This window comes from Hypanus sabinus, chromosome 3 (genome assembly GCF_030144855.1).
Source record: "Hypanus sabinus isolate sHypSab1 chromosome 3, sHypSab1.hap1, whole genome shotgun sequence".
In the NCBI taxonomy this organism is placed as follows: Eukaryota; Metazoa; Chordata; class Chondrichthyes; order Myliobatiformes; family Dasyatidae; genus Hypanus; species Hypanus sabinus.
Window position 1 is genome coordinate 23,325,660 of NC_082708.1, and position 26,286 is coordinate 23,351,945.

General features: G+C 41.4%; 1 protein-coding gene across 2 annotated transcripts in view; it reads left to right on the forward strand.

The window, feature by feature from the left end:
- The window catches only part of gabrb3 (gamma-aminobutyric acid type A receptor subunit beta3), a 540,833-nt gene that overhangs the window by 171,106 nt on the left and 343,441 nt on the right, over positions 1–26,286 (forward strand). The window contains exons 1-3 of one of the 2 annotated variants that reach the window (XM_059963852.1): positions 16,943–17,947; positions 18,073–18,164; positions 18,277–18,344. In XM_059963852.1, the coding sequence (XP_059819835.1) occupies positions 17,865–17,947; positions 18,073–18,164; positions 18,277–18,344 (243 nt within the window). In that variant the 5' untranslated portion in view covers positions 16,943–17,864. Of the gene's footprint in view, positions 1–16,942; positions 17,948–18,072; positions 18,165–18,276; positions 18,345–26,286 lie in introns of those variants that run through there. The other variant, XM_059963853.1, reaches the window with a different exon arrangement.

Sequence of the window (26,286 nt, forward strand, 5' to 3'; positions counted from 1 at the left end):
GCTATCTCTACTCCCTTTCTTGAACAAGGGAACAACATCCACAACCCTCCAATCCTCCGGAACCTCTCCTGCCCCCTGATGATGCAAACATCATTGCCAGAGGCACAGCAATCTCCTCCCTCGCCTCCCAGAGTAGCCTGGGAGCTTTTCAATCCACTGCAAGTCATCACTACAATCACCAAGATCCTTTTCCATAGTGAATACTGAAGTAAAGTATTCATCAAGTACCCCTGCTATTTCCTCTGGTTCCATACACACTTTCCCATTGTCACACTTGATAGGTCCTATTCTTTCATGACTCCACTAAACTCTATTAAATTGAGAACTTCATTGCTCGGTGCCTGAAATATTAGTGAAAATTACATAAAGAAAAATGCATTTTAATTCAAGTATTTCAAGAAATGAAGGCCACTAGTTGAAGAACCTGATGAATCTTTGAATAAAGCCTACCATTGTGCATGTGCTCTTTAGTGCTCTTGATGGTGGCATGGAGAAGGATTTGAAGTTATAGATATACTATAATGTCCATGAATGTCAATTTTTTAAGAGTGTCTTTGGACCATGTTTTAAAGGGCATGAGATAATTCAGAAAGATACCCAAGGCAGCAAGATGCTATCTACCTTGCTGTTGGTATCTATAATGATAAAATCCACACCAAGGCTGGAAATTAATAAAGTTACATAGGACTTAAAGCAGGAATCCTGTGGGAAATTATCATATGATTGTGGGAAGGCTGCCTATTTTGTCGAAATAATTTGCTTATTTTTGTATTCCTTAGCAAATGATATCACGGGAATACTGTAAGCGTATGTTAAAGATGTAGTGTTTGGACATTGAACAACTGTAAGTCATCATTACTAGGGCAACTGTTTACATTTTAATAACATTCACTGTTTATTGAATATTAATGCTAGGAGATAAGGAAGTATATATATTTTTAATCATATCTTCCACAACGCTGCCTTCAAATATCTGCCTGTGCAGTATTGTGGGAATCATTAGGGCGTATTCCTGAGTTAGGGCATATAGCAAATATTAAGTTCAACAGCAGCCATTCTTCAGATTTGAACGTGTATTGCAGACTGAGTTTAAAACGCAGCTCAGGACAATGGGTTTCCTGGAGCTAACGGTTCGGGTCAATCGTAAATGAGGGAAACACTGCACTTCGACCTCAGCTGCCTGCCTATGCATGACTGTGCCCGAGAGCTAGTAGGGATTAGCATTCAGCTTGTGTGTCCGGAGTGTGGGTGCAAAGAAGGAGGTGTTTGAAAACTATATGTAATTCAGAGTAAGTTTTGTAGATACATTGTAACTATAGAATTGTCCTGCTTTTACCTTTGATCTTTAATTTATAAAAACGCCAGGCTTCTTCTTCCGAGAGGGTCTCAAAATAATGCCTGTTGTTTATCTTTGCTGAATAAAGCGCTTCTATATCCACTTGATTCAGTGTCTCTCCAGTGACATTGTTCAAAGTTACAACAGGGATCATCAATCATTGTTGAAATTTATGTCCGGGGTTTTCTGCTGCTGTAACCCATGCACTTCAAGGTTCAATGTGTTGTGCATTCAGAGATGCTTTTCTACACATCTGAATTACTGTCACCTTCCTGTCAGCTTGAACCAGTCTGGCCATTCTCATCTGACCTCTCTCATTAACAAGGCATTTTCACCTACAAAACTGCTTTTCAGCAGATATATTTTCGCTTTTTACATGATCCTCAGTAAATTCTAGAGACTATTGTGCATGAAAACCTAAGGAGATCAGTAATTTCTGAGATACTCAAACCAGCCTGTCTGGCATTAACATTTATTTCATGGTCAAAGTCACATGAATCACATTTCTTCCCCCTTTCAATGTTTGGGCTGGACAACAACTGAACCACGACCATGTCTTCATGCATTGAGTTGTTGCCAGGTGATTGGCTGATTAGATATTTGTATTAACGAGCACGTATACAGGTGTACCTAATAAAGTGACCACTGAGTGTATTCATGGCCTTGTGGCCTTGCTGAGTCCTGTTCTGCTCTGAGGCATAACACACTGGCAGGTACGTAGTGTCACAGAGTGGGCCTAACATCTGTAAGGGCTTCAACCACAAATGAGTTTTAGGTGCAGTTGTCTCCAGCAGAAAACTGATAAGATTAGATCAGCCAAGTTATTTAACTATTGACAATTTGTGCAATATGAAAAGTAAGAGATTAGATCACTCATTTTAGTCCCTTTCTTGGAGAATTGTGATAAAGAATATACCCTTTTTTTTTCTGAAATTAGCTGTTGATTATTTAAATGATACAGAGGTCAAATTAAACCTGTACATCTAATTAAGTCAAATTAGAATAAATTAACCAAACAGGGGAGACAACCAAATAATCAAAAATGCAGTTATACCAGATCATAAAATAATCCTACATTTTGAACCTTCTACATTTGTCAGTTTTTTAGACGTTGTAATTATAACTGTGTGTTCTTATTGCCTGTTTATTAATTTGTATTATTTCTTTCTTTTTGTATTTGCATAGCTTGTTGTCTTTTGCGTGCTGGTTCAATGTCCATATTGCTGAGGTCTTTCATTAATTGTATAATGATTTTAGGATTTTTTGAGTATGCCAACAAGAAAATCCGTTTCAGGGTTGTATATGCTGACATATATGTAGCTTGATAATAAACTTACTGTGAACTTTGAAATCACGCTAAGCATGTGGAAGACTTGCAATTTATAACCCCTTTCGGAAACTGATCTGCTTGAATGCCAATGAAGTGCTTTTGCATTAGAAAACATACAAAATGCTGGAGCAACTCAGGAGGTCAGGAAGCATCTATGGAAAAGATGCTTTGGGCCGAGCTCCTAGTTTTGCATTATTCTAACTTCACATGATTGAGCCACCATGAAGGCATAGTGGTTAGTGCGATGCTTCTACAGCAAAGGTGTTGGAGTGCAGAGTTCAATTCTGATGCTGTCTGGAAGGATTTTGTAAGTTCTTCTTACGAATGCATGGGTTTCTTCCAGGTGCTCCGGTTTCCTCCCACAGTCCAAAGGCATACCAGTCAGTAGGTTAATCAGTCGTTGTAAATTGTCCTGTCATTAGGCTAGAGTTAAGCAGGTGGATTGCCAGGTGGTGCAGCTTGTTCGACCAGAGGCCCTGTTCGACCAGAGGCCCTGTTCGACCAGAGGCCCTGTTCGACCAGAGGCCCTGTTCCACACTTTATCTCTGAACCCTTCTTAAAATGATGGTAATGTAGGAAATTCAGCACAGCAGCACATTTGTGCACAGCAAGGTCTATTGGTTTTAGTAATGAGTGATGAGCTAGATTTAGTTAAAAGCTTAACACTGCGTGAATATTTATCTAATAGTGATGATAAAATAATTGAATTCAATGCAGTGTTCGTAAAAGATGTGCATGAAACTGTGACTAAGATTCCAGATTTAGATGTGATAATGAAGAGATGTAGACTATCCAAGTTAAAATGGACTAATCTGTTAATAGGTAAAATGAAAGAATGTCAGTGAAGGTGTTCAAAATGGAATGAGTCATGCAAAACCATTTCAGAGGCAAATGCTCTACTTACCAAATAAAATCAAGGTGCCTGAAGAGATAAGAGCTAAAGTAGTGCAGGCTAACATAGAAGCTACCGGTAGTGTGGCTATCTCCAGAGATTTTTGTTCCATTCTGACCTCAGATCGCCTCTGTGTGGATTTGTCATATTTTCTCTGTGCTGTGTGGGATTCTCTGAGTGTTCGAGCTTCCTCCCACATGTAGGTTAATTGGCTGCTGTCAATTACTGAGGGGTGGGTGGGAGAACCAGGAAATGCTAATGGATATCTGTGGGAGAATGGGTCACAGGGAAATAAATGAGGCAATTGGGACCATTCTCTCTACCTTATAAGAAGCTATAAAATAAAACTGAAAGTCATTGCACATAAACATGGAACATGTGCAGGTCCTGATTACACAGACAGCAACAATAGATATTGCATTGTAGTAAGGCTTTGGGGCTACCTAAAGAAACCTGCTATTGATATCAAAATCCACATTAAAATTTATAATGATAACATGGTAGCATAATGCTATTACAGTATCAGCTGTAAAATTGTGGTTCAATTCTCACCGCTGTGCGTAAGGAGATGGTACGTTCTCCCTGTGACTGTGTGGGTTTCCTCCCACATACAGTTAGCGTTTAGTGAGTTGTGAGCACGCTATGTTGCTGGCAGAAGAGCAGCAACCCTCACCCAGATCAGCCCCTGCTGATTTGATTTGATGTAAATTGACACACTTCATTGTCTGTTTCAAAGTACATGTGATAAATAAAGCTACTTTGTCTCGATAAGAATTACAGAAAATAAGAAGGTCAGGAATAACATTAGTCTGTGGAAGCTGATAGTGGTAATGTAATTTCAATAAAAAATACTCGTCACATTGAAGAATTTATTTGTGATCCAAACTAAACAGAGGAATTAAAGCAAACATTTAAGTAGATTCAGTGTCAGAAATCTCAAGAATACAAGAATATTGTATTGAATTGGAGATTCAAGTTCACAACAGGTAAGTATCAAATGAATGGTATTAAAGAATAACAAATCCCTAGTAGTGAGTGGTTTACATCCAAGGGTGGACAATCCTTGAATATCAATTTCAATCGATTAGGATCTCACACTCTTAGACCAGAACATTGCACAAATGCCTCTGCTACTCATGAAAGGTATGAGATTAAGGGGCAGTAGCCTAATTAGCCTAACATCTAGTTTAGGAAAATGGATAGGGTTTATAATTACGAACCATAACACCATGAAAAAATGTTCAACTGATCAGTGAAAACTTGTATGGTGAATAATTAGACATTTTAGTCTTGTAAAAGGGGATTGTGATGTGTTTTCTTTCTATAGACTGGCCACTAGTATGAATTTTATGTAGTCCAGGTAGACCTTCTTCCATTACAGACAGATTTTAAAGTTCAAAGCGTAATGTTCAAAAGTTCAAAGTAAATTCATCTTCGAAGTTCATAGATGTTACCATATACAACCCTGAGATTCATATTCTTGTGGGCATTCACAGTAGATGCAGATAAACATCGTAGATTCATTGAAAAGCTACACACTAAAAGATGGACAAGCAACCTATGTGCAAAAGACAATAAACTGTGGAAATACAAAAAATAAAAAATAAATATTGAGAACGTGAAATGAAGAGTCCTTGACAGTAAATCCACTGATTGTGGGAACAGTTCAGAGTTAGCATGAATGAAGTTAAGTGAAGTTATCCCTCTGGTTAATGATCCTGATACTTGAGAGATAACTGTTTCTGAACTCAGTGCTGTGGATCCTGAAGCTCCTGTACCCTCTTCCAGATGGCAGCAATGAGAAGAGAGCATGACCTGGATAATGAGCATTTTTGATGATGGATGATGCTTTGCTGTGACACCACTCCCTGTAGATGTTCTCAATGGTGGCAAGGGCTTTACCCGTGATAGATTAGTGTTCATTACCTGTTATTGACATTTTTGTTCAAGGGTTTTCATGTTTCAGGCTGTGATGAAACCAGTCAACATACTCTCCACCACACATCTATAGAAGTTTATCAAAGTTTTAGATGGTGTGCCGAATCTTCACAAACTTCCATAAGTTTGTACTTTCTTTGTAATAGCACTTATGTGCCGGACCCAGGACAGATCCTCAGAAATGATAACCCAAGATACAATTCCCTCTGCCTCCGATGCCCTGATGAGGACTGGTTCATGGACCTATAGATGCCTTCTCCTGTAGTCAATAATCAGCTCCTTGGATTTGCTGACATTGAGTGAGAAGTTGATGTTGTGGCACCACCCAACCGTTGGTCGGTTTTGCTGCAGAAAGTGACTAGGTGCTTGGAAAAGAGCCTCCATTCTTGTTTTGATCCTCATTGCCAACTGTTACATACGCATGGAGCAGGAATGACAATGGAATAGTCTGATTAAATATTTCTACTGAGTCATAAGACCATAAGACATAGGAGCAAAATCCAATTCTCATGTCTTCTCCTCATAACAGTTGATGCTCTGACTACTGGAGAATCTATCAAGCCCCAATTTAAATGTACTCAATAACTTGGCCTCCATAGTCATCTGTAGCAATGAATTCCACAGATTCTTTACCGTCTGGTTAAAGAAATTCCTCTTCACTTCTGTTCTAAATGGATGTCCTTCTATTCTGAGGTTGTGCCTCTGTTCCTAGACTTTCCCACCATAGGAAACATCTTCCCCACGTCCACTCTATCCAGGCCTTTCAATATTCTATAGGTTTTAATGAGATCCTTCTGCATTCTTCTAAGCTTCAATATGTGCAGGCCCAGAACCATCAAACGCTCCTCATATACTAACCCTATCGTCCCTGGAATCATTCTCGTGAAGCTTTACTGGACTCTCCTCAATGCCAGCATATCTTTTCTTGGACAAGGGTGTCAAAACTATTCACAATATTCCAAGTGTAGTTTGACCAATGCCCTTGAAAGTCTCAGCATCACACCCTTGCTCTTATGTTTTAGTCCTCTCAAAACAAATGCTAACATTGTATTTGTCTTCTTTATCACTGACTCAACCTACAAGTTATTCTTTAGGGAATCCTGCACAAGGACTCCCAAGACTCTTTGCACCTCTGATTTTTGAATGTTCTTCCTACTTAGAAAATAATACATGCCTTTATTTTTTCTAACAAAGTGTATGACCATACACTTCCCTACATGATATTGCATGGGGCACTTCCTCGCCCATTCTCCGAATCTGTCCAACTCCTCTGCACTCTTAAACACTACCTGCCCCTCCCCTTCATATCATCTGCAGACTTAGCCACAAGTACATCAATTCCATCATCCAAATCAGTCCCAACACCGACCCCTGTGGAACCCCAGTAATCACTGGCAACTAACCAGAATAGGCCCCCTTTGTTCCCAGTATTTGCCTCCTGCCAGACAGCCTGGTTTTTATCCATGTTCATATCTTCCCGGTAATACTACGGACTTACATCTTGTTAAGCAGCCTCGTGTGTAATACCTTGTCAAAGACCTTCTGAAATCCAAGTACACAACATCCATTGACTCTCCTTTGCCTTTCCTGCTTGTTATTTCCTCAAATAATTCCTAAAGATTTGTGGAACAAGATTTCCTCTTAAAGAATCCATGCTGACTTTGGCCTATTTTATCATGTGCCTCCAAGTGCCTCCTGAAACATCATCCTTAATAATGGACTCCAACATCTTCCCAACCACTAAAGTCAGGCTAACTGGCCTATCATTTCCTTTCCTCTGCCACCCTCTATATGTAAAGAGGGGAGTGTCATTTGCAGTTTTACAGCCCTCCAAAACCATTTCAGGATCTAGTGATTCTTGAAAGATCATTACTAATATCTCCACAATCTCTTCAGCCACCTCTTTTATGTTGGTAACCTACATACTGGCCAACTTACAGAGTGGGAGCTATGAGCTGGGCATGCTGAAATGAAAACATGTACACTCATAAGCCAGCACCCAGCAGATTGTGCCTCCTGATCCATTCACAATGCAATCAATGGTCACATGCACACTTGCTAATTATTGCCATCGATCCGATATTGTTCAGACATCCACAAGAAATTTGATGAGTCCCTCCAGTAACTAAAGTTGAAACTTATGAATTCAAGGAGAAATTATTGAACGGATTGGAAATTTTCCAAAATAGTTTGGGAAATGGCAGATCTTAAATCGGAAAAGAAGTGTCTGTCACAGCCCCACAAGAATCTGTCTTGGGGGCTCAAGTATTCACTTCATTTACAAAATCTTTCACAATAAGATACTAAGTCACACATTCAATTTGTCAGTGACATAAAAATGGATTTCACTGTAAGTAGTATAGCTGTGACCAGCACAATACAAGGTGTGCCTACAAGCTGTGCACATAGCAAGTAGTTTACAAACTGGGTGAATCTGAAATCACCCAATATGAACTTAAAGTGGATAGACGCAGCTTTTTCCAAGTAATGAAAAGCTAGAAATGGGAAAAAGCAGAACTGCTGATGGACTTAAAAGAATTGTTTTGGAGTGTCCTTTTTCATCACGGATAGCTACAGAAAGTCATCTAAGTAGTTGATGCCACACTCTCTTTTAAGTTAAAGAAGTAGAATTCAAAGGTTTGAGGTTATACTATAGATTTGCAAAATAGTTATTAGACCACAGTTATTATTTTGCAAGCAGTTCTGGGGACCTGCCTGACCTGCAAAATTCTTCCAGCATTTTGTGTGTTGTTCTGAACTTCCAGAATTTGCAGAACCTCTTGTGTTTATGAAGGATATAATGGTTTGAAAGATTGTTTGAAATGTAGATTTTATGGAATTATATCAGCCTTCCAAAGTGTAAATTATGGAGAAGAAATACACAAGTTACTCTTTCCAATTTAAAAGATACAATTACATTTTGCAGGATATTAAAGTGAATCTGAAGAAAACATTTCCATTGCTTCTGGATAGTGGATAGAACTAAGAGTTCTCTAAATCTATGGAGAGTCAAGGAATAGGAAGCATGATCCAAAAATTCTGGTGATTCAGACGTGAATTAAGCAACCACATAAGCTGACAAAAGGTGATAGAAATTTGGTATTTTCTTTGAAAATGAGTAGTTAAAGCAAGATTGATTGTTAATTTTAAATCTTGTTTTGGTAGACTTCTATTAATCTGTGAAATTAAGGGACATTAGGAAAGTTGAGTAAATGGTGTAATGAAATTGACATACCCTGATTCCCAATGAATGATGGAACAATGTCAATGGATTATTCATGACAACCAGATAATCTGTTAATCTGTATTGTTGATTGAATGATAAATATTGTAAGGACACCAACAATAACTCACCTTCTATATAATGGAACAGGATATGTTATATGCACCTGAAAGGGAGAAATCGTCTTAGGTTGATACTTCACCAAAAGAAAACATCCATTGCATTGTGTCTTCAGTTTAGAATTTTGTCTTCAAACATCAGAAGGCTTTAATCTGTAACATTCTTATCAGTGATGGATGGTCTTACTGCTTAACCTGATACATTATACAAAACGAACAAATACACACATATATGAAGTAGCTTTTTTTTAGCTGCACCTGCTTGTTAATGCAATTATCTAATCAGCCAATTAGAAGGCAGCAACTCAATGGGTAAAAGCATGCAGGTATGGTCAGGAGGTTCAGTTGTTGTTCAAACCAAACAGCAGAATGGGGAAGAAATTTGATCTAAATGTCTTTAAGAGTGGAATAGTTTTTCCCTGCCAGTTGGGTGGCTTAAGTCTCTCAGAAACTGCTGATCTCCTGGGATTTCCATGCACGACGGACTCCAGAGTTTACAGAGAATGGTGCGAAAAACAAAAGAAATGTACAGTGACTGGCAGTTCTCTAAGCAAAAACACCTTGTTAATGAGAGGGGTCAGAGGAGAATGGCCAGGCTGGTTCAAGCTGACAGGAAGGTGACAGTAACTTAAAAAAAAACACATGTTACAACAGTGGTGTGCAGAGGAGCATCTCTGAACATGCAACACATCGAACCTTGAAGTGGATGGGCTACAGCAGCATACAAACTAAGAACATATGCTGAGTGGCCACTTCATTAGGTGCAGCAAGTACATAATAAAATCGTCCTGTCTAATAAAGTTGCCAATGTGTGTATGCAACACACACAAAATGCTGGAGGAACTCAGCAGGCCAGGCAGCATCAATGGGAAAGAATAAATAGTTGATGTTTCAGGCCGAGACTTCTCATCAGTCCTGCATCTGCAGAATCACTTGTGTCACCAAGTGAATGTATGTGTATAGTTTTGTAAAAGCAGGTTTCTCTGACTGGGTGATGAATTGGACCCTAAATAAGAAAGCAATGCATGCAGTATACTGCCAATAGCAGCAGCAACTAACGTCTCATTGATGCCATTGTTGCTTATTTTGATGACCTCTCCATGAATTCTCAGCAGTGACCTTAAATGAAACAAGGTCTGTCCACAGCTATACATCATAACAATGCTGCAGGATCCAGTTTATTCATGGTGATGACACAGGGAGTAAGTAAACCATTCAGTCAGGGCTTAACTCGTTAATGAGACAATATTCCACTTACAACAATTTGCATAATACAATTTGTATATTATGCAAAGATGAACTTGGAGAAAAAGGAATGAATTCATGCTATACAGTTTTTACTATGAGATGAATTTAGTCAAAAGAGCTCAGTGTGAGATGTTTGATTTTCCTCTTGTGATCTGACTTCATCAAGACAGTTCATTGTAACACTGTGTTAACAGAAGATTGGTTATTAGATAACTACATAGTCTTGGTCTGGACAGAGTTGTTAGTTCAAGAATTATCTGAACCATGAGTGTGAAGTCTGCAGAGAATTGTGAACAGTATAATTCTCACTTTGATTTATGTTTGGCCTAAGTGTGTATGATCAAGCAGAATGTCATTGTTTAAAATCTTTTCTATACTGGGGTCCAGAACTCCATAGAATTTTTTTAAAGTTTCAAGTCTCATGTTGTATGTCTTATAAGCCAGCAGTGTTCTGCGATGATGTAGAAATGCAAACTGCACCATAGAATATTCATTGGATGTTAAGCATACACTTCAAAGTGAAGATTCAACAAAGAGATATCAGATGGCTTGAGAAATACTTTTCGCCAAGCGTCTGTAAAATTTTCCTATCTGCACTTCCTATTAAATCAAATCAATTCATGATTACAAATTCAGAAACAAAAATCAGTAAAATCTTGTGATAAAATTCTGTGCACTGTTCTTTTAAACACAATGTCACAGAACTTCAAAATAACAACACTATTTTTCCATGCCATGAGTACTTGATTAAGATGATTAATATGTGATTTGTGACAGAGGAAGCACCTGTGGTAGATTATTCAGAAAGTCAGGAGGCATGGGATCCAAGGAAACTTCACTGCATGGATTCAGAACTGCAATCGTAGGTGGAATGTATTCTGCCTGGTGTTTAGAGACCAATTATGTTCTTCAGGGATCTGTTCTGAGACCCCTGCCCTTGGTGATTTTTATAAACTGGATGAGGAAATAGAAGGGTTAGGTTAGTAAGTCTGCAGGTGAGATTAAGGCAGGGTTGTTGTGGATAGTGTAAAGGGTTGTCATGGTTACACTAGGACATTGATAGAATCCAGAGTTGGGCTGAAAAGCAACAGATGGAGTTCAATCCAGAAAAATGTGAAGTGATTCAGTTTGGAAGGTTGAACTTGAAGGCAGATTTCAGGGTTAATGCAGCATTCTTAATTGCATGGAGATACAGAGTAACCTTGGGGTTCATGTCTATAGATCCCTCAAGGTAAAGTTGCAGTGCAAATTGATAGGGCGGTTAAGAAAGCATACGGTGTGTTGCTATTCATTAGTTGGGGAATCGAGCTCAAGATTTGCAAGGCAAAGTTGTTGCTGTTCCTTTACCTGCCTTGCGGTGCATCGGACGGAATTTTTTGCCATTTCCTTACATTTGTGTGTTTTTTAACGAGGCTTGGATTAGAAAGCATGTCTTATGAGGATAGGTTGAGTGAGCTGGGGTGTTTCTTTTGAAGAGAAGGAGTATAAGAGCACCATGCTAGCATGTAGCTATTACAGCTTGGAGCATTAGAGTTCAGACTTCAATCTTAACGTCCCCATAAGAAGTTTGTATGTCCTTCCCATGGAGCGTATGAGTTTCATACAGGTGCTCCAGTTTCCTCCCACATTCCTAAGGCATACAGCTTAGTAGGTTAACTGGTCATTGTAAATTGTCCCATGATTAATCTAGAGTTAAATTAGGGTTTGCTGGGCAGCCCTCTTGAAGGGCTGGAAGGATCTATTTCACGCTGTATCTCTAAGTAAAATAAATAAATAAAACAAACAAGGTGACTTTATAGAGGTGTAAAGATGATAAGCGGCATAGATCAGGTGGAGAGCCAGAGATTTCCCCCCAGTGTGGCTAATACAAGGGGTTATAACATTAACGTGTAGGAAGGAAAACAAAGGGAGATGTCAAAGGGAAGTTGTTTATGCGTAGAGCAAGTAGCAGAAGCACGGAGAGCATTACCAGGATGGTAACAGAGGCAGATACATCATGGACAGCATTACTGGAGTGGTAACAGAGGCAGATACATCATGGGCAGCATTACCGGGGTGGTAACAGAGGCAGATACATCATGCTCAGCATTACCGGGGTGGTAACAGAGCCAGATACATCAGGGATATTTAAGATCTTTGATCGGCACATGGGCGAAAGTAAATGGAGAGCTGTGTAGGAGGGAAGCATTACATTAATCATAGAGTTTCACACAACGTTGTGAGCTGAAGAGCCTGAACTGTGCCGTACCATGTTTATGATCCAAACGCTGTTCACCACCATGGAGTCAAAAGAAGTACGTCAGTATTCCTAGATTTGTTGATGGTTCACCAAGTAGTAGTTATGGCTTGAGGAGATGGAACTGTTGCTTTCTGATTTCAGGACATTGATAAATTAGTTCATCGAAGCATCTCATCCATATATAATCTTTGAGGTATGAATATGAAGGGGAAATGTATTTGAGATCTTGTCCTTGCCTATAAAAACATAGAGACTTCATTCATTTTGCTACATTTTTTTTCAATATTTATCTCCTAAAAACAGCAAGAATGCTGTGGCTTTATAAGGCATTAGGAAGACTGCATTTAGATATTGTGAGCAGTTTATCCAAGAAAAGGTGTATGATTTTGGGTTGACGCATGAGGAGTGTTTGATGGCTCTGGGCAGAAATTTAGAAGAACGGTGGGGTGGGTGGGTGGTGGATCTGATTGAAACCTGTCCATTATTGAAAAGCAAATATAGAGTGAACATAGAAAGGATGTTTCTTATGGTAGGGGATTCTAGAACTAAAGGGCACAGCCTCAGAATAGAAGGACATCCCTTCAGAACAGAGATGAGGAGGAATTTCTTCAGCCATAGGGTGGTGAAACTGTGGAATTCATTGCCAGAGGGAGGCCAGTTCATTGGATATATTTAAAGTGAAGATTGATAGGCTGTTGATTAGTAAGGAAGTCAAAACTTATGGGATAAAGGCAAGAGAATAGGGATAAAAGGGGATACAAACAGACTCATGGGCCAAATACTGCATATGCATTATGGACTTATGGTCCAAAATACCAGGACTATGGAAGAATACAAGAATAGTGGCTGTGGACTTGGTCTGGTTGGGCAGCCATAGTATCAGAGCTGTATTATGTACAACCCTAACTTAATTAATGCAGAGCAATAATTACATCGACCAAATAACTTGAATTTACATTTTCAATTCCACTCAAAACTAAACATCCTGTTACCATGTTATATTACTAAGTGAGTTACATAGAATGGAAATTAAAGATTATTTAAGCAATGGAGAAAGCAATGTTTTGATTTCCACCCCCAACATGAAAAAATGTGTGGGTGCAAATCAAAACATTTTATAAGATAACGTGGGTGTTGGAAATTGGTGGACGGAGCTATTGAACTACTGAATGCAAGGTTCTGAACTGTCCGGCCTGGATTTCCAGCACTGACATTCACTACTCTGAATAAGTCTTGACAATTCTAATTTGTTGGTGTTCTTGTGGAGCTGTGCAATGATGCATTTCCATTTAACTTTAAACTAGCAGTAATTTCTTGCTGAAATGGAAGACCTGGCTGACAATGAAGTAAATTAATAAACAATTAATTCAGTTGGATGTCATTATCCAATTGTAGTGTTTGCTGAGAAAAGGAATGATTTACACTATGGAAATTTTATTAGGTTTACATGGACCCCTGCTCGTTAATGTAAATACCTAATCAGCCAATCATGTTACAGCGACACAATGCTGAGAAACATACAAACTGGTCAAGAAGTTCATTTGTTGTTCAGATCAAACATCAGAGTGGGGAAGAACTGTGACCTAAGTGACATTGACCATGGAATGATTGCTGGTGCCAGATGTGGTGGTTGGAGTATCTTAGAAACTGTTGATTCCTGGGATCAACAAGAAACAAAAAGAACTGCAGTGAGTGGCAGTTCTGTGGGTGAAAATGCCTTATTAATGGGAAACGTCAGAGGAGAATGGCCAGATTGGTTCAAGAATACAGTAACTCAAATAATGGTTCAGAAAAGTGGAGTGCAGAAAAGCATCCCTCAATGCACAACACATTGCACTTTGAAGCAGATGGGCTATAGCAGCAGAAGACCATGAACCTACACATAGCAGCCAGTTTATTCAATATGGGAGTTTCTGACTAAAGTGGTCATTGAATATATATCAAATACATTTATACTGTATAACATAAACGTTTTATTCTGCCTAGGTATACAATGATATATTTTGCTCAGAAACATGACCATTGGTAAAGTGATTGTAAAAATAAATACAGACATTTCATGTGATCTTACCAGGAGTGGAGGGCTTGTTATGGAGAAAGGATGGATAGGCAGGGAATTTTATTCCTATAATGTAGATGGCTGAAGAGTGACCTCATGGAGGTATATAAAATAATGAGGGGAATGCATAAGGCAGATGGTCACAGTCTTTTTCACAGAAAAGGAGAATCTAAAAATAGAGGCCACAGATCTAAGGTGGGGGGCAAAAACATTGAATAGGAACTGAAGAGGAAACTGTTTCACTAAGAAGTCTATATGGAACAACCATCCAAAGGACAATATAATGGGATTTAAAATTGTAATGTTCAAACTACATTTAGATAGGTACATGGATAGGAAAAAAATGATGGAAATTGGCCAAATGCAGTCAAATAGGACAAGTATGTTATATTTAAAGCAGAGGTTGATAGATTCTTGAATGGTCAGGGCATGAAGGGATACAGGGGCTGAGGGGAAAATTGGATCAGCCATGATGACATGGTGGTGTAGACTGGATGGGTGAAATGGCCCAATTCTGATCCTATAGCTTATGGAGTTTGGATACAAGCCCTGGTTTAGAAGCGGAATTTGCCTAGGGCCTGTTTCCATGCTTCTCTGGGACAAACAAAAACAGAACGCCGGGTGAACTCAGCGGGTCAGGTGGCATTTGTGGAGGCAAAAGCTGTAGGGCCAACCTTTCAGGGCGAGAACCTGCATCGGTGCTCAAAGGCGGTTAGGGCAAGTGTGAGAATCAATATGTAAGGGCCAATCCTTCGGAACTGCTGGGCACCAAATCGAGAGAAACATTAGACATACGGCATGGCTAAATGTAACTGATAATCGCCATTGGCGTATCTCTCGCACACTGAACACAAATGTAAGAGATGCTGACGTGGCAAACCCTCACCAGAACCAAAAAATTATTGCGGTCATTGAATAGCTTCCACGAGCAGCCCGACTGAATAATGCAATTGTGACGTTGTGGGATTGCCTTAAACTTTAATAGGGCCGTTATTGGTATTAGAAGGAGACGGGAAGTCACTTAAGCATTGCAGAATGAATTGTCTGTAAAACAATTTCATTATATATCTGAAATACACTGAAATGAAAGCGGAGCAAATTATAGACTGTTGACCTGGGTCATCAGGATGACTTCTGTAGATTAAGTCGTTATATTATGATGCTGTACTAACAGTCAGTTCATAATTAATCACTGGCGTAATATTTCGATTCGAAAAAGGATAGCTGTGGCAAACGAGAGCAGGCAGAAGTTTAAACGAGTCCTGTCTAATTAATCATCATCTCATCCTGTGCTGTGTGTGGCTTTATTCAATTGTGCCAACAATTTTTATAATATTAATATTTAATTCACCTTCGACCATCACGGCAACGCTTTTGCCATCCGTTGAGCGACTCCCCTTCTTTTACACCTCCATCAGACAAATCGAGGAAGTCCATCCTTTCACGGGGATCACATGGTCTTCGGCACGGGGATGATGGAAGAGTCATTGTGCTCTCCGTCGCTACCACGCCGGGCTCTTTCAGGGTGTTAACCTGAAGCTGGGTCTTCACATGTGAACTCTGTGCACTCTCTGTGCACTCACGTTCAAGACTGTTCAATATCATTTCCAGTGCACAAGTGTAAAGGAGAAGGACACCGGATAGGAGGTAGCTCAAAAACACAACAAGAGAAAGAACGCAATAACAAAAAAAAGCACTAAAAATATAAATACACAAGTTAGTTTATATACATTGATTGATTTATGTACATCAGTGACGCTAAGCACAGGAGTGCCTGGACAAAAGGGGACTGGCAGGAAATGATCAAGTAGTGTTGGGGCTGGAGTGGGTTAATTTGTGGAGGGGTTGATCAGCCTTACAGTTTGGGGAAAGTAACTGTTTTGGAGTCTGGTGGTCCTGTGGCATGGATGCTATGTAGCCTCCTCCCTGGTGGCAGTGGGACACACAGCCCGTGAGGAGTCTATATGTGCCAGTATGATCTGCTGGACGTTATCTCGAGCTATTGGCCACCCTCTCTCGGTCTAACTCCGTCCTCCTGGCATCTTTCCGAAAGTAAGATTCTTTAAGTATTGTTAATTCTCTGCCCACTTGACACATGACTCCACACGGACTCCCAGATTTTGAGAGGAGCTTCTAAGCTATTAAAAGTTAATGAACCTAGATTATCGGGAAGCAGTGCGCTTGCATTTAACATCTGAATCAGGAGTGCGGTTTGAGATTGGGCACATCGTGTGGACCTTTATGTTGCTAAAATGCCTAGTAACAGATACGGAATTGCAATTAAATGGACGTCTTATAACATTTCATGCCTCCCCCCCCCCCCTTTAAATCGCTCGTCCCCTGTCCTTCCCCTCTCTGTCGCTAAATTCATTAGCTGGTGTCACTGCTGTGATAGCCGCTGGGTATCAGCCCCCGGCAGAGATGACCACGAGTCCACAGTTGGACGCTTACTCCCTCCAGCATCCACTCCTCGCATTCGTGTGCAGTTAACTGGAGCTGATGCTGCTCTCGCTCTTCACATTCAATGACCCGCCAGCCACTACGACGAGCGCAGTGTCCCTCCCTCAGCTCCGTGATAAGCCCGGTCCCCAGGTTTCCCGTGCCTTTTGTGTGATGCTGCTATCGACTGCCCCAAATCCTGTGTGGTTGACTCCGCCGTCAATCTCCGCGTTGCTGCAATCGTAGCCGAGCTGAATCCGAGTATCTTAATCACATGGGTCCTCCACGTCCTCTTCATTTTGTTCCGTGCCAAGCAATCCGAATTTCTACAAACTCCAGCCATATCGCGTGCGACAGCACCTTCCTCGTCAACCTCGCCACAGCACCGCAGGTGCTTGAGATGTGAACGCCAGCTTGAGATCCGAGGAATTGCCCGTCCCGTGCGCCGGTGTGCAATGGCAGCACATTGGATGTATCACCTTGCCGCGGTTTCCATTGCTGTAGCAACGAGGCAGTTGTCTGAAATCTATTTTTCTTGAAGACTATCAGCGCCCCTCTCTCTCCTCCCTCCGTGAGTGCATGTGTGTGTGTGTGTGTGTATGCGTGTGTTTGTGTGTGTGTTTATGTGTGCCAGAAACATTGAAAACTGCCTTTGAATATGGGAGTGTATGCAGACCTAAATTTCGACTTGAAGTAAACGAGGTGAAAGAGAAATAATTAAAGAAAAGACGGAAGAAACATTTTTTTAGAACCGCTCAAGCAGTACTGTGGCAAAATGCATTCATCCTTGAAGGATCATTAGATTTTATTCGTGAGAATTAACTGCGCCGTGTGCAGATCTATAAGAAATACATAACAAAAAAAAGCAGCATTGAGACAAAACCTTTTACATCTTCTAATCGTTTACTAGCTATGTTGCTTAAAGAGTAACGCTTTAACTGCGGTCTTTTCCGATGGTTTGGACTTTTAACGGGGCTCTGAATTCTGCCATACATTTGCCATTTTGACCCCACGAACTAGTTTCTAGTCAACAACCAAGGAATGTGGACATATCAGAGAAGACGTTACTTTGGTATTCTCTCGGCGCCGGTTGTATTGGTGGCGGTGGTTTGCTGTGCACAGAGGTAAGGTTATTCAAACGTGCTGGAGGTGAATCACGTTAATAGATGGAATGCCAATTGGGAATAACTTATCTTTCTCCCCCCCCCCTCCCCACCACCCCCTCCCCGTGTTTGTCTTTCGTCCCCAGCGCAAATGAATCTGGTAACATGTCGTTTGTCAAGGAAACGGTGGATAACCTGCTACAGGGATACGACATCCGCCTCAGACCAGATTTTGGAGGTAAGCTTTCACCATTGACCCCAGTAAAATGACCCCGATAAATCTGTGCTGCAAGTCTGATGAATTAACTTTTCTTTACCTCCACTCCCCACCTTCCTTATTCACACCCAAGGTCCTCCAGTCAGTGTTGGAATGAATATTGACGTCGCCAGTATTGACCAAGTGTCTGAAGTTAATATGGTGAGTGAATCGCTTGTCTTTATTTTGACGTGTGCTGTAACAGCACCAGTGTTGGCTGTGGTTCTTGCGATTGATATGTCAAGATGTGCTGGCAAGGTGTTGAGCTGGTACGACTTCAAGTGGGCATCAGGCGTCTTTGTGTTCCGGGCTGCGGGAATTGTGGTGGGACGCATCCAGGAGGTGCGGCGTGGTCGGGGAAGGCTTTCCCAAGCGCTTACCCTTCCAGTGTGCCGTGGCGGGAGGCAGCGGTACCGCGTAGAGATCGGTGACCTCAAAGTTGGTGCCACCTACTGGCAGCACCTCCACAGAGTGTGTGGAATCTGTCGCTGTCTCAACCGCGGGCAAACTGGAGGCACATTCGAAACGCACTGTGCACGTGGGTACGAGCAGTTTACCGGGTGTGCGCTGACATTGAATTGAGATTAATGGCTGTTGGAAAATTTGAAAGTGAAGTTTCATCTGCACTGCGCGAACTGACTTCGTTATAATGAACTGCGGGAATTGTAATTTAATCAATGCACTTCACCTGGCCTTCAATATTTTTAAGTGATGTTTAAATGTAATGCTATTTAACTGATAACATGAAGGTGTGAATGCATTGGGAACAACTCTGCGTTAAATATGGCCATTAATTCGTGAAAATCCCCATGAATTCATGAAAGTTCCCATTAATTTGGAAGGTGATAATGGAAAATGCAAGGTGTTCCTTAGAGTGCTGATACAGAGAAAGTGTAAGGTTAATGTTTTATTTCTGTTGCCTACTTTATGTTGTATTAAAACTGCGTCTAAATTTTCGAACCGTTTCTTTCAGATAGGCCAACTGACTGATATTTAACATGGGCAATGAAATAATCCAAGTATTTGAAATAATTCGGGTCTTCGTGGAAAGTGTATGTTCAGTGGCCACTATTAGGTACCTCTAGTTCCTAATAAAGTGACCGCTGATGGGATATTTGTGGTCTTCTGCTACTGTAGCCCTTCCACTTCAAGGTTGGAGGAGTTGTGCATTCAGAGATGCCCTTCACTGTTGTAATACTTGGCTATCTGAGTTGTTGTCACCTTCCTATCAGCTTGAACCTGTTTGCCCGTTCTCCTCTGACCTCTCTCATTGACGAGGCATTTTTGCCCATGGAGCGGCTGCTCACTGGGTGATTTTTTTTTGTTTTTGCCCAATTCTCTGTGAGCTCCAGAGACTTGTGCATGAAGATCAAGGGGGACCAGCAGTTTCAGAGATACTGAAATGACCCTAGCAGGCACCAACAATCATTGCACAGTTAAAGTCACTTAGATCACATTTCTTCCCCATCCTCACGTCTGGTTTGAACAACATCTGAACCTTTTGACCACGTCTGCATGCTTTAATGTGCTGAGTTGCTGCCACGTGATCAGCTGATTCAATATTTGCATTAATGAGCAGGTGTACAGGTGTAGCTAGTAAAGTGGTCACTGAGTGTATATGCTGTTTCAACAACATATACCTGAAATGAATATGAGGTGTAGTTCTTATTGTGGATCAATTGGTGACATGGCATGAATTTATTTGAATTATTTTTTTCTCAGTTATTTCATTCTGTATTGTCCCAAAGAGGCTCTGATGAATGGCTTGTGAGGATAAAGTTTGAATTTTTTCCCCCCTTCACAACACCCTGGTTCCTTAAGGTTGTCATAGCCGGAGGAGGTAGCTTGGATAAGCTCCCGTTGGCATGCATCTCAAATAGCCTCTGACAGCCAAGTCCAGCTCCTGGTCTTCACATGCGGCTTTAATCGTAAGCTTGGCAGTACCATTCTCCATGACTGGAGAAGGGGGCAAAGGCAGGTTACTTTGGGCAGATGGGACTCATCAATTGTGGTTGGCAGTTCATCTAAGTGAAGGAAAATTCTGATTTCAAACCTCTACTGCCTTGTGACTATACTGACTCATGGGGAAGGCTTTGAGTGTAAATCCTGAGGGGAAACATCCAGAGGAGCGTCCCTAAGGCAGCACTACTTAGAACTGAATACTGCCTGGCAATTCCAGCGACAACACTGGTACCGAACTCTGCCGTTCCTTTGGCTTCATCAGCATTGTGGAGAGGGGGAGCCTGCTGCATTGGCAACAGCGTGCTCTTCCTACAGTACTGCCCTTCACTTGCTGCGTATCACGTAGACAGCTAGAATGCAACATCCAATGTCGACCCTGATAAGTGGAGGGCCTCGCAGTTTGTCTCTCTTCTCCCTCCCCCCCCCCCCCATTAACATCTCCCCTCAAGCCTTCATTTGTGTAAGACTTGACAGTTGTGCTCATGGCTATAGATCGTTCTTTACCACTGATCCGAGTCCTGTTCTGATCCAGTGTCTACACATCCCATAGGAGTGCACTGACTGGTGAATAGACATGAGAGAGCTTATTACAAATTTATTGCCTATGTTCCCTGAATTAAAGATCCATGAAAAGATATTCTTGCTACATATTCAGCATTCTCCTCTGATATTCTCTTTAATGTCCTACAGTGGAAGCTATCCAGTTCCAGAGTCTTGTCTTCCTTAAGATCCATTATTTACTTCATTACCCATTCTTCACTTGTACTGAAGCTATTAAGTGCATTCAGGTTCTCTGGTGCTGCTGGTATTGCCTCCACTGCAAAAATAATAAGCTTTCATTCATGTTTCTCTAACACCCCCCTTCCATCTTCCCTTCTGTCCAGCCTGCTGAAACCTGCATATCTGTAAACGTTCTTTCAGATTTTCTGCTTCACTAATCCTCGTCTCTGTTTTTACTATGTTTTCACTTTGATACAGTAATTACCCTAACAGCGTTCTTGCAGATTTCACAGTTTATCCCTTGCACTCAACTTCCTGAGGTAACAGGTATTTTCAGGCAGTGGCCACTTTATTAGGTAAGCAGAAAGCATAATAAAGAGGCCACAGGAGTGGAACCTGTTGTGGTCTTCTGCTGCAGTTTCCTATCCATTTCAAGATTTGATGTATTGTGCATTCAGAGATGTTCTTCTGCGCACCACTTTTTTAATGCTTGGCTATTTGAGTTACTGTCGCCTTCCTGTCAGCTTGAACCAGTCTGTCCATTCTCCTCTTTTTATTTTTGTGTGCCATCCTCTGCCAGAGCCTCAGCAAACACTTTTCAAGTGCTTGTCTTAGAGGAAAGATTCCGTGAGTGGTCCCCCACGTCCATCTCACAGCGCAGTTTTATTTTTTAATGAGGCCAAGTTGCGAGCTCGACACTGAACCGGGCACGGATGGAAAGCGTGTCTGGGAGCGGTCTGACTGGATTGGAACTTGGGAGCCTTCGCTCCAGAGTCTGGCGCTGATGTCACTGAGCCACCCCCCGGACTCCTCTAACCCCCTCTCATCAGCAAGCCATTTTCGCCCACAGTACCACCATTCACTGGATTTTATTTTTTGCTTCTTGCACCACTCTCTGAAAACTCGAGAGACTGTTGTGCCTGAAAATCCTAGGAGATGAGCAGTTTCTGTGATACCAAACCACTCCATCTGGCACCAAGAATCATTCTACAGGCAAAGTCACTCTGAGCACATTTCTTCCCCATTCTGATATTTGGTCTGAATAACAACTGAACTTCTTGATCATGTGTGCGTGCTTTTGTGGATTGAGCTGCTGGCATGTTATTGGCTGATTAGATATTTGCATTAACACACCGGTGGACAGGAGTAACAAATTGACCATTAATCATTAATCATTGGTTCTTTCATCCAAATGAGCTACCAGCTTAGCTTTAATCTCTTTTTCCCTCCCTATATTTTCTGATTGCGCTGTGCTCTCCCATTTTGCTGAGTGCCCATATTTGAATCCATTCATCTGAGTTGACTAGCTGGGTGGTATTGCACACCACCTATATTCATTCTTATCTATCTTATTATAACTGGACATCTTGTGGGTATGCAAAGTTAGCATTGATATCAAAAGGTTCAAACTTGGGCTGGTCTGGCTCGCAACCAAATGCGGACAGATGGAGAACTAAATTTTTAAATCTGAATTATCATTATGTTCAAAGTTGTAATGAAAATAATTCAAGAAGCATGTTTGCCATGATTTAAAACCAGTGGTGGTAAGGAAGGAAAATGCAGTGTTAATATTCACTTTGAGAGGTCATAGAATGGCCTGGCGGTGTAGTGGTTAGTATAACACTTTACAGTACAGGTGACCCGGGTTCAATTCCCGCAACTGCCTGGGTGTCCTGTGGGTGCCTCCCAGAACTGTATCGGCTGGTACTCAATTAACTGGTTGGTCTTTGTATGTTGTCCTGTGATTAGGCGGTGCAGCTTGAATGGCCAGTGGGCCCTATTCTGTGCTTTAACTCAATAATTAAATAAAAGCAAAGATATACTGCTGCAGTATAGGCACTGGTCAGAGTCCATTTAGAGCACCTTGTGCAGATCTTGGCCCTGTTTCTGAGGAAAGATGTGCTAGCCCTGAAGAATGTCCAGGAGAATGTCACAAAAATGATCATGTGACTGAAAAGGTATGGGGAGTGTTTGATGGATCTGGGCATGTACTCAGTGAAGTTCAGAAGAATGGGGTTGGGGGCTGGTGGATCGCACTGAAGTTAATCGCATATTGAAAGACCTTGATAGAGTGGACATGGAGAGGATTTTTCTATTAAAGAGAGAGTCTAAAGGTGCAACATCCAAGTAAAAGTTCTTTCCTTTAGAATGGAGATGAAGAGGAATTGCTTCAGCCAGAGGACAGTGAATCTGTGGAATTCATTGGTGTGCGAGGCCAATTCATTGGGTATATTTAAGGCAGAGATTGATGGGTTCTTAGTTGGTAAGGGGATTAGGAAGAAGGCTGGAAAATGGGTTGAGAAAATAAGTCAGCCATGATTGAATGGCGGAGCAGTTTTGGGGAGTTAAATAACCAAATTCTGCCCTTACATCTTCTGTCACCAAAAGGCAATGAACATATTTGGCTGATTAAAGAAAACATCTCTTTGACAGTATCCACATGCTTCTCACCCTCACTTTGGAATAACTCTCTGGTCTCCAACTTGCAGAGTGCTTGAATAGTGAATACCAGCTGGTAGATTTCCTTTCTGAACAAATATCATCATCACCATTTCTTTCTATCCAGATTTTTTTTTAAATTGAGAAGTCACAATGGGATTTGAACTCTCTTCTCTAAATCAAAGACCTGAGCCTTTAGAAACTAATCCAGTAAAGGTGACCCCCGTGTGATGGCTATTCATCTAAAGAAGTTCATTCTTATGAGGAAGGGAATTTTTTTTTTGTATAGTTGGGGAATTGAGGGCTATGGGGAAAAAGCAGGCAGGTGGAGATGAGTTCAGAGTCAAATCAGCCATGAACTTATTCAATGGTGAAGCAGGCTCGATGGGCCAGATTGCCTACTCCTGCTCCTTGTGTTTTTATGTTCTTAATTCATGAATCATTAACCAAAACTTAGAGAAATGGAATAAAATTTATTTGGACTGAGACCCTTCATCAGGACTGGTGAAAGGTCTCAGCCTGAAACATTGACTGTTTATATTCCTCTCCACTGAAACTGTCTGACTTATTGAGTTTTTCCATTTTGTGTGCCTTACTTGCTTCTTAACTTGCACTCTGTTGAAACCATCCCAGCTTTTGTTATCTTTGCATTACAGGCCAGCATTCCTCTTCCACTTTACGTAAACTTGAGCTCATTCAAACCTCTGATGCACCTGTCCCAGCTCAGAGGTTTCCATTCGGTTACATTTGATAATTCTTTAAAATTTAGAGATGCATAACAGGCCCTTCTGGCTCAGTGAGCATGCATAGACCAGTTATCCTACCAACTTGTACATCTTTAGAATGTGGGAGGAAACCAGAGCACCCGCAGGAAATCCACCTGGTCAGGGGGAAAAAATACAAATACCTTACAGACAACAGTGAGAATTGAACGCTGGTCGCTGGCATTGTAAGGTGATGAGCTGACTATTATGCCATTATGCTGCCTATTTTCCGTTTTAAACCATACTTAGATTTTAAAACTTTCACCCTTCTTTCTGATATCTTCAAGAACTCATTAATTCCCTCAGCCATAAGAAATGCCAGCATACTTGCTCTCAAATAGATTTTAGAGGATCCAGAATAGCTGATATTCTCTCCCCCTCTCCCCCTCTCCCCCTCTCCCCCTCTCCCCCTCTCCCCCTCTCCCCCTCTCCCCCTCTCCCCCTCTCCCCCTCTCCCCCTCTCCCCCTCTCCCCCTCTCCCCCTCTCCCCCTCTCCCCCTCTCCCCCTCTCCCCCTCTCCCCCTCTCCCCCTCTCCCCCTCTCCCCCTCTCCCCCTCTCCCCCTCTCCCCCTCTTGCCTTTAGGGTCCATCTTAAAATGTACCTTCAGTTTTTTTTTAGGTGCAGTATGAAATCTTGCTTGATAAAGCTTCTTGAAATATTTTAGGTTCTTTATCTGAGGTGCTTTATAAATATATTTTATTGTTATTGTTAAATCATATCCTTTTCAATCTTATTTGTACTATATTTATCTCATATGCCTGAGGATTTGGATATTGGTGAACAGTAGTCTTGGAGACCTTTATTTTCAAAATTTACAATATACTCGATGTCTTTCTCCTCTCTGTCCTTCAACTTAAATCATTTTTGATAAGGACGAGGGCATTTCCAATCTGGTTGAAGACTACCCCTCACTAGACCCAGTTGTCCCAGCATCCCAGCCTTCCTGTCTGCACTATTCTTCCAGCTGCAGTTTGACAGTCTCTCCCTGACAATCATTATTTTCCTCCTTGGCCCAGGACACTGCAGTCAGAGTAGTGCAACATTTATTAATCGCCTTGCTCTTGAACCCTTTAGAGAGCTTTTGAACAACTTCTGTCCATGTTATTGATTCCCAATACAATCAGGCTTCCCACATTGCAGAACCTCTATTCACTGCATCGTGTCTTGAATCCTGACTTCTGCAAAGGAACATGCTATTCAGCAAAGTATATCATAATAGAATCCTTATAAGTGTGGATTTCCCGACAATCATCACTCATTTCTATGCTAATCCACCTGTACTCGCATAGTGATCCCTTATTCCGTACTCATAGATGAAATACAGTAAACACAAATTCTACAGATGCTGGAAATTCAAAGCAACACACACAAAATGCTGGAGGAACTCATAAGGTTATGCAGCATCCATGGAAATGAATAAACAGTTGATGTTTTGGGCCAGCATCCTTCCACAGGACTGGAAAGGAAGGGGGAAGACGCCAGGATAAAAAGGTTGGGGAGCGGAGGAGGGGAAGGTGACTAGCTGGAAGGAGATAGATGAAACCAGGTGGGTAAGAAAAGTAAACGGCTGGAAAGAAAGAAATCGGAGAAAAGAGTGGACCATATTGATGCACCATCAATAACTCTTGGAGACGTGAGGTGAGAGAAAGGCTTTTATTAGCTGGAAGAGAGCACTGTCAGCACCAAGAGACCACCACACAACATCCAGGAGACTGAGGGAGGAGCAGTGCCTCCAATCGCCTTTATACAGGGGTCTGTGGGAGGAGCCACAGGAGCAGTCAGCAGTGGGGCGTGTCCAGACAGGTATATGTAGTTCACCACACATACAAGAAAGGGACAAAGGGCGGGACCCAGAAGGAGATGATAGGCAGGTGAGAAGAGGTAACAGACCAGAGTGGGGAATAGAAAGAAGGGGAGGGTGAGGAGAAAAACCTGTAGATCCTTTCGTCCACTGAGTTCAAAGTGATCTCACTTTTATTTATATATATATAAAAGGCTGATTTCTTTTCAGGTACTTGAAGTTTGAGCTTTATAGCAATGACCAAGACCACAAGCTGTTGAAGTGTTGCATTGCAAACGGATCTATATACCACTCCACTTGCGCAGTAGCGAAGTACAGTTGGCAGTTGCCATTTTGAGCCTTTCGCTCACCGATGTGCTTGCATGTTTTCTTTAATTAACTTTTTGTTTCTTTTTTTGGCAATCCTTGAGCAATGCC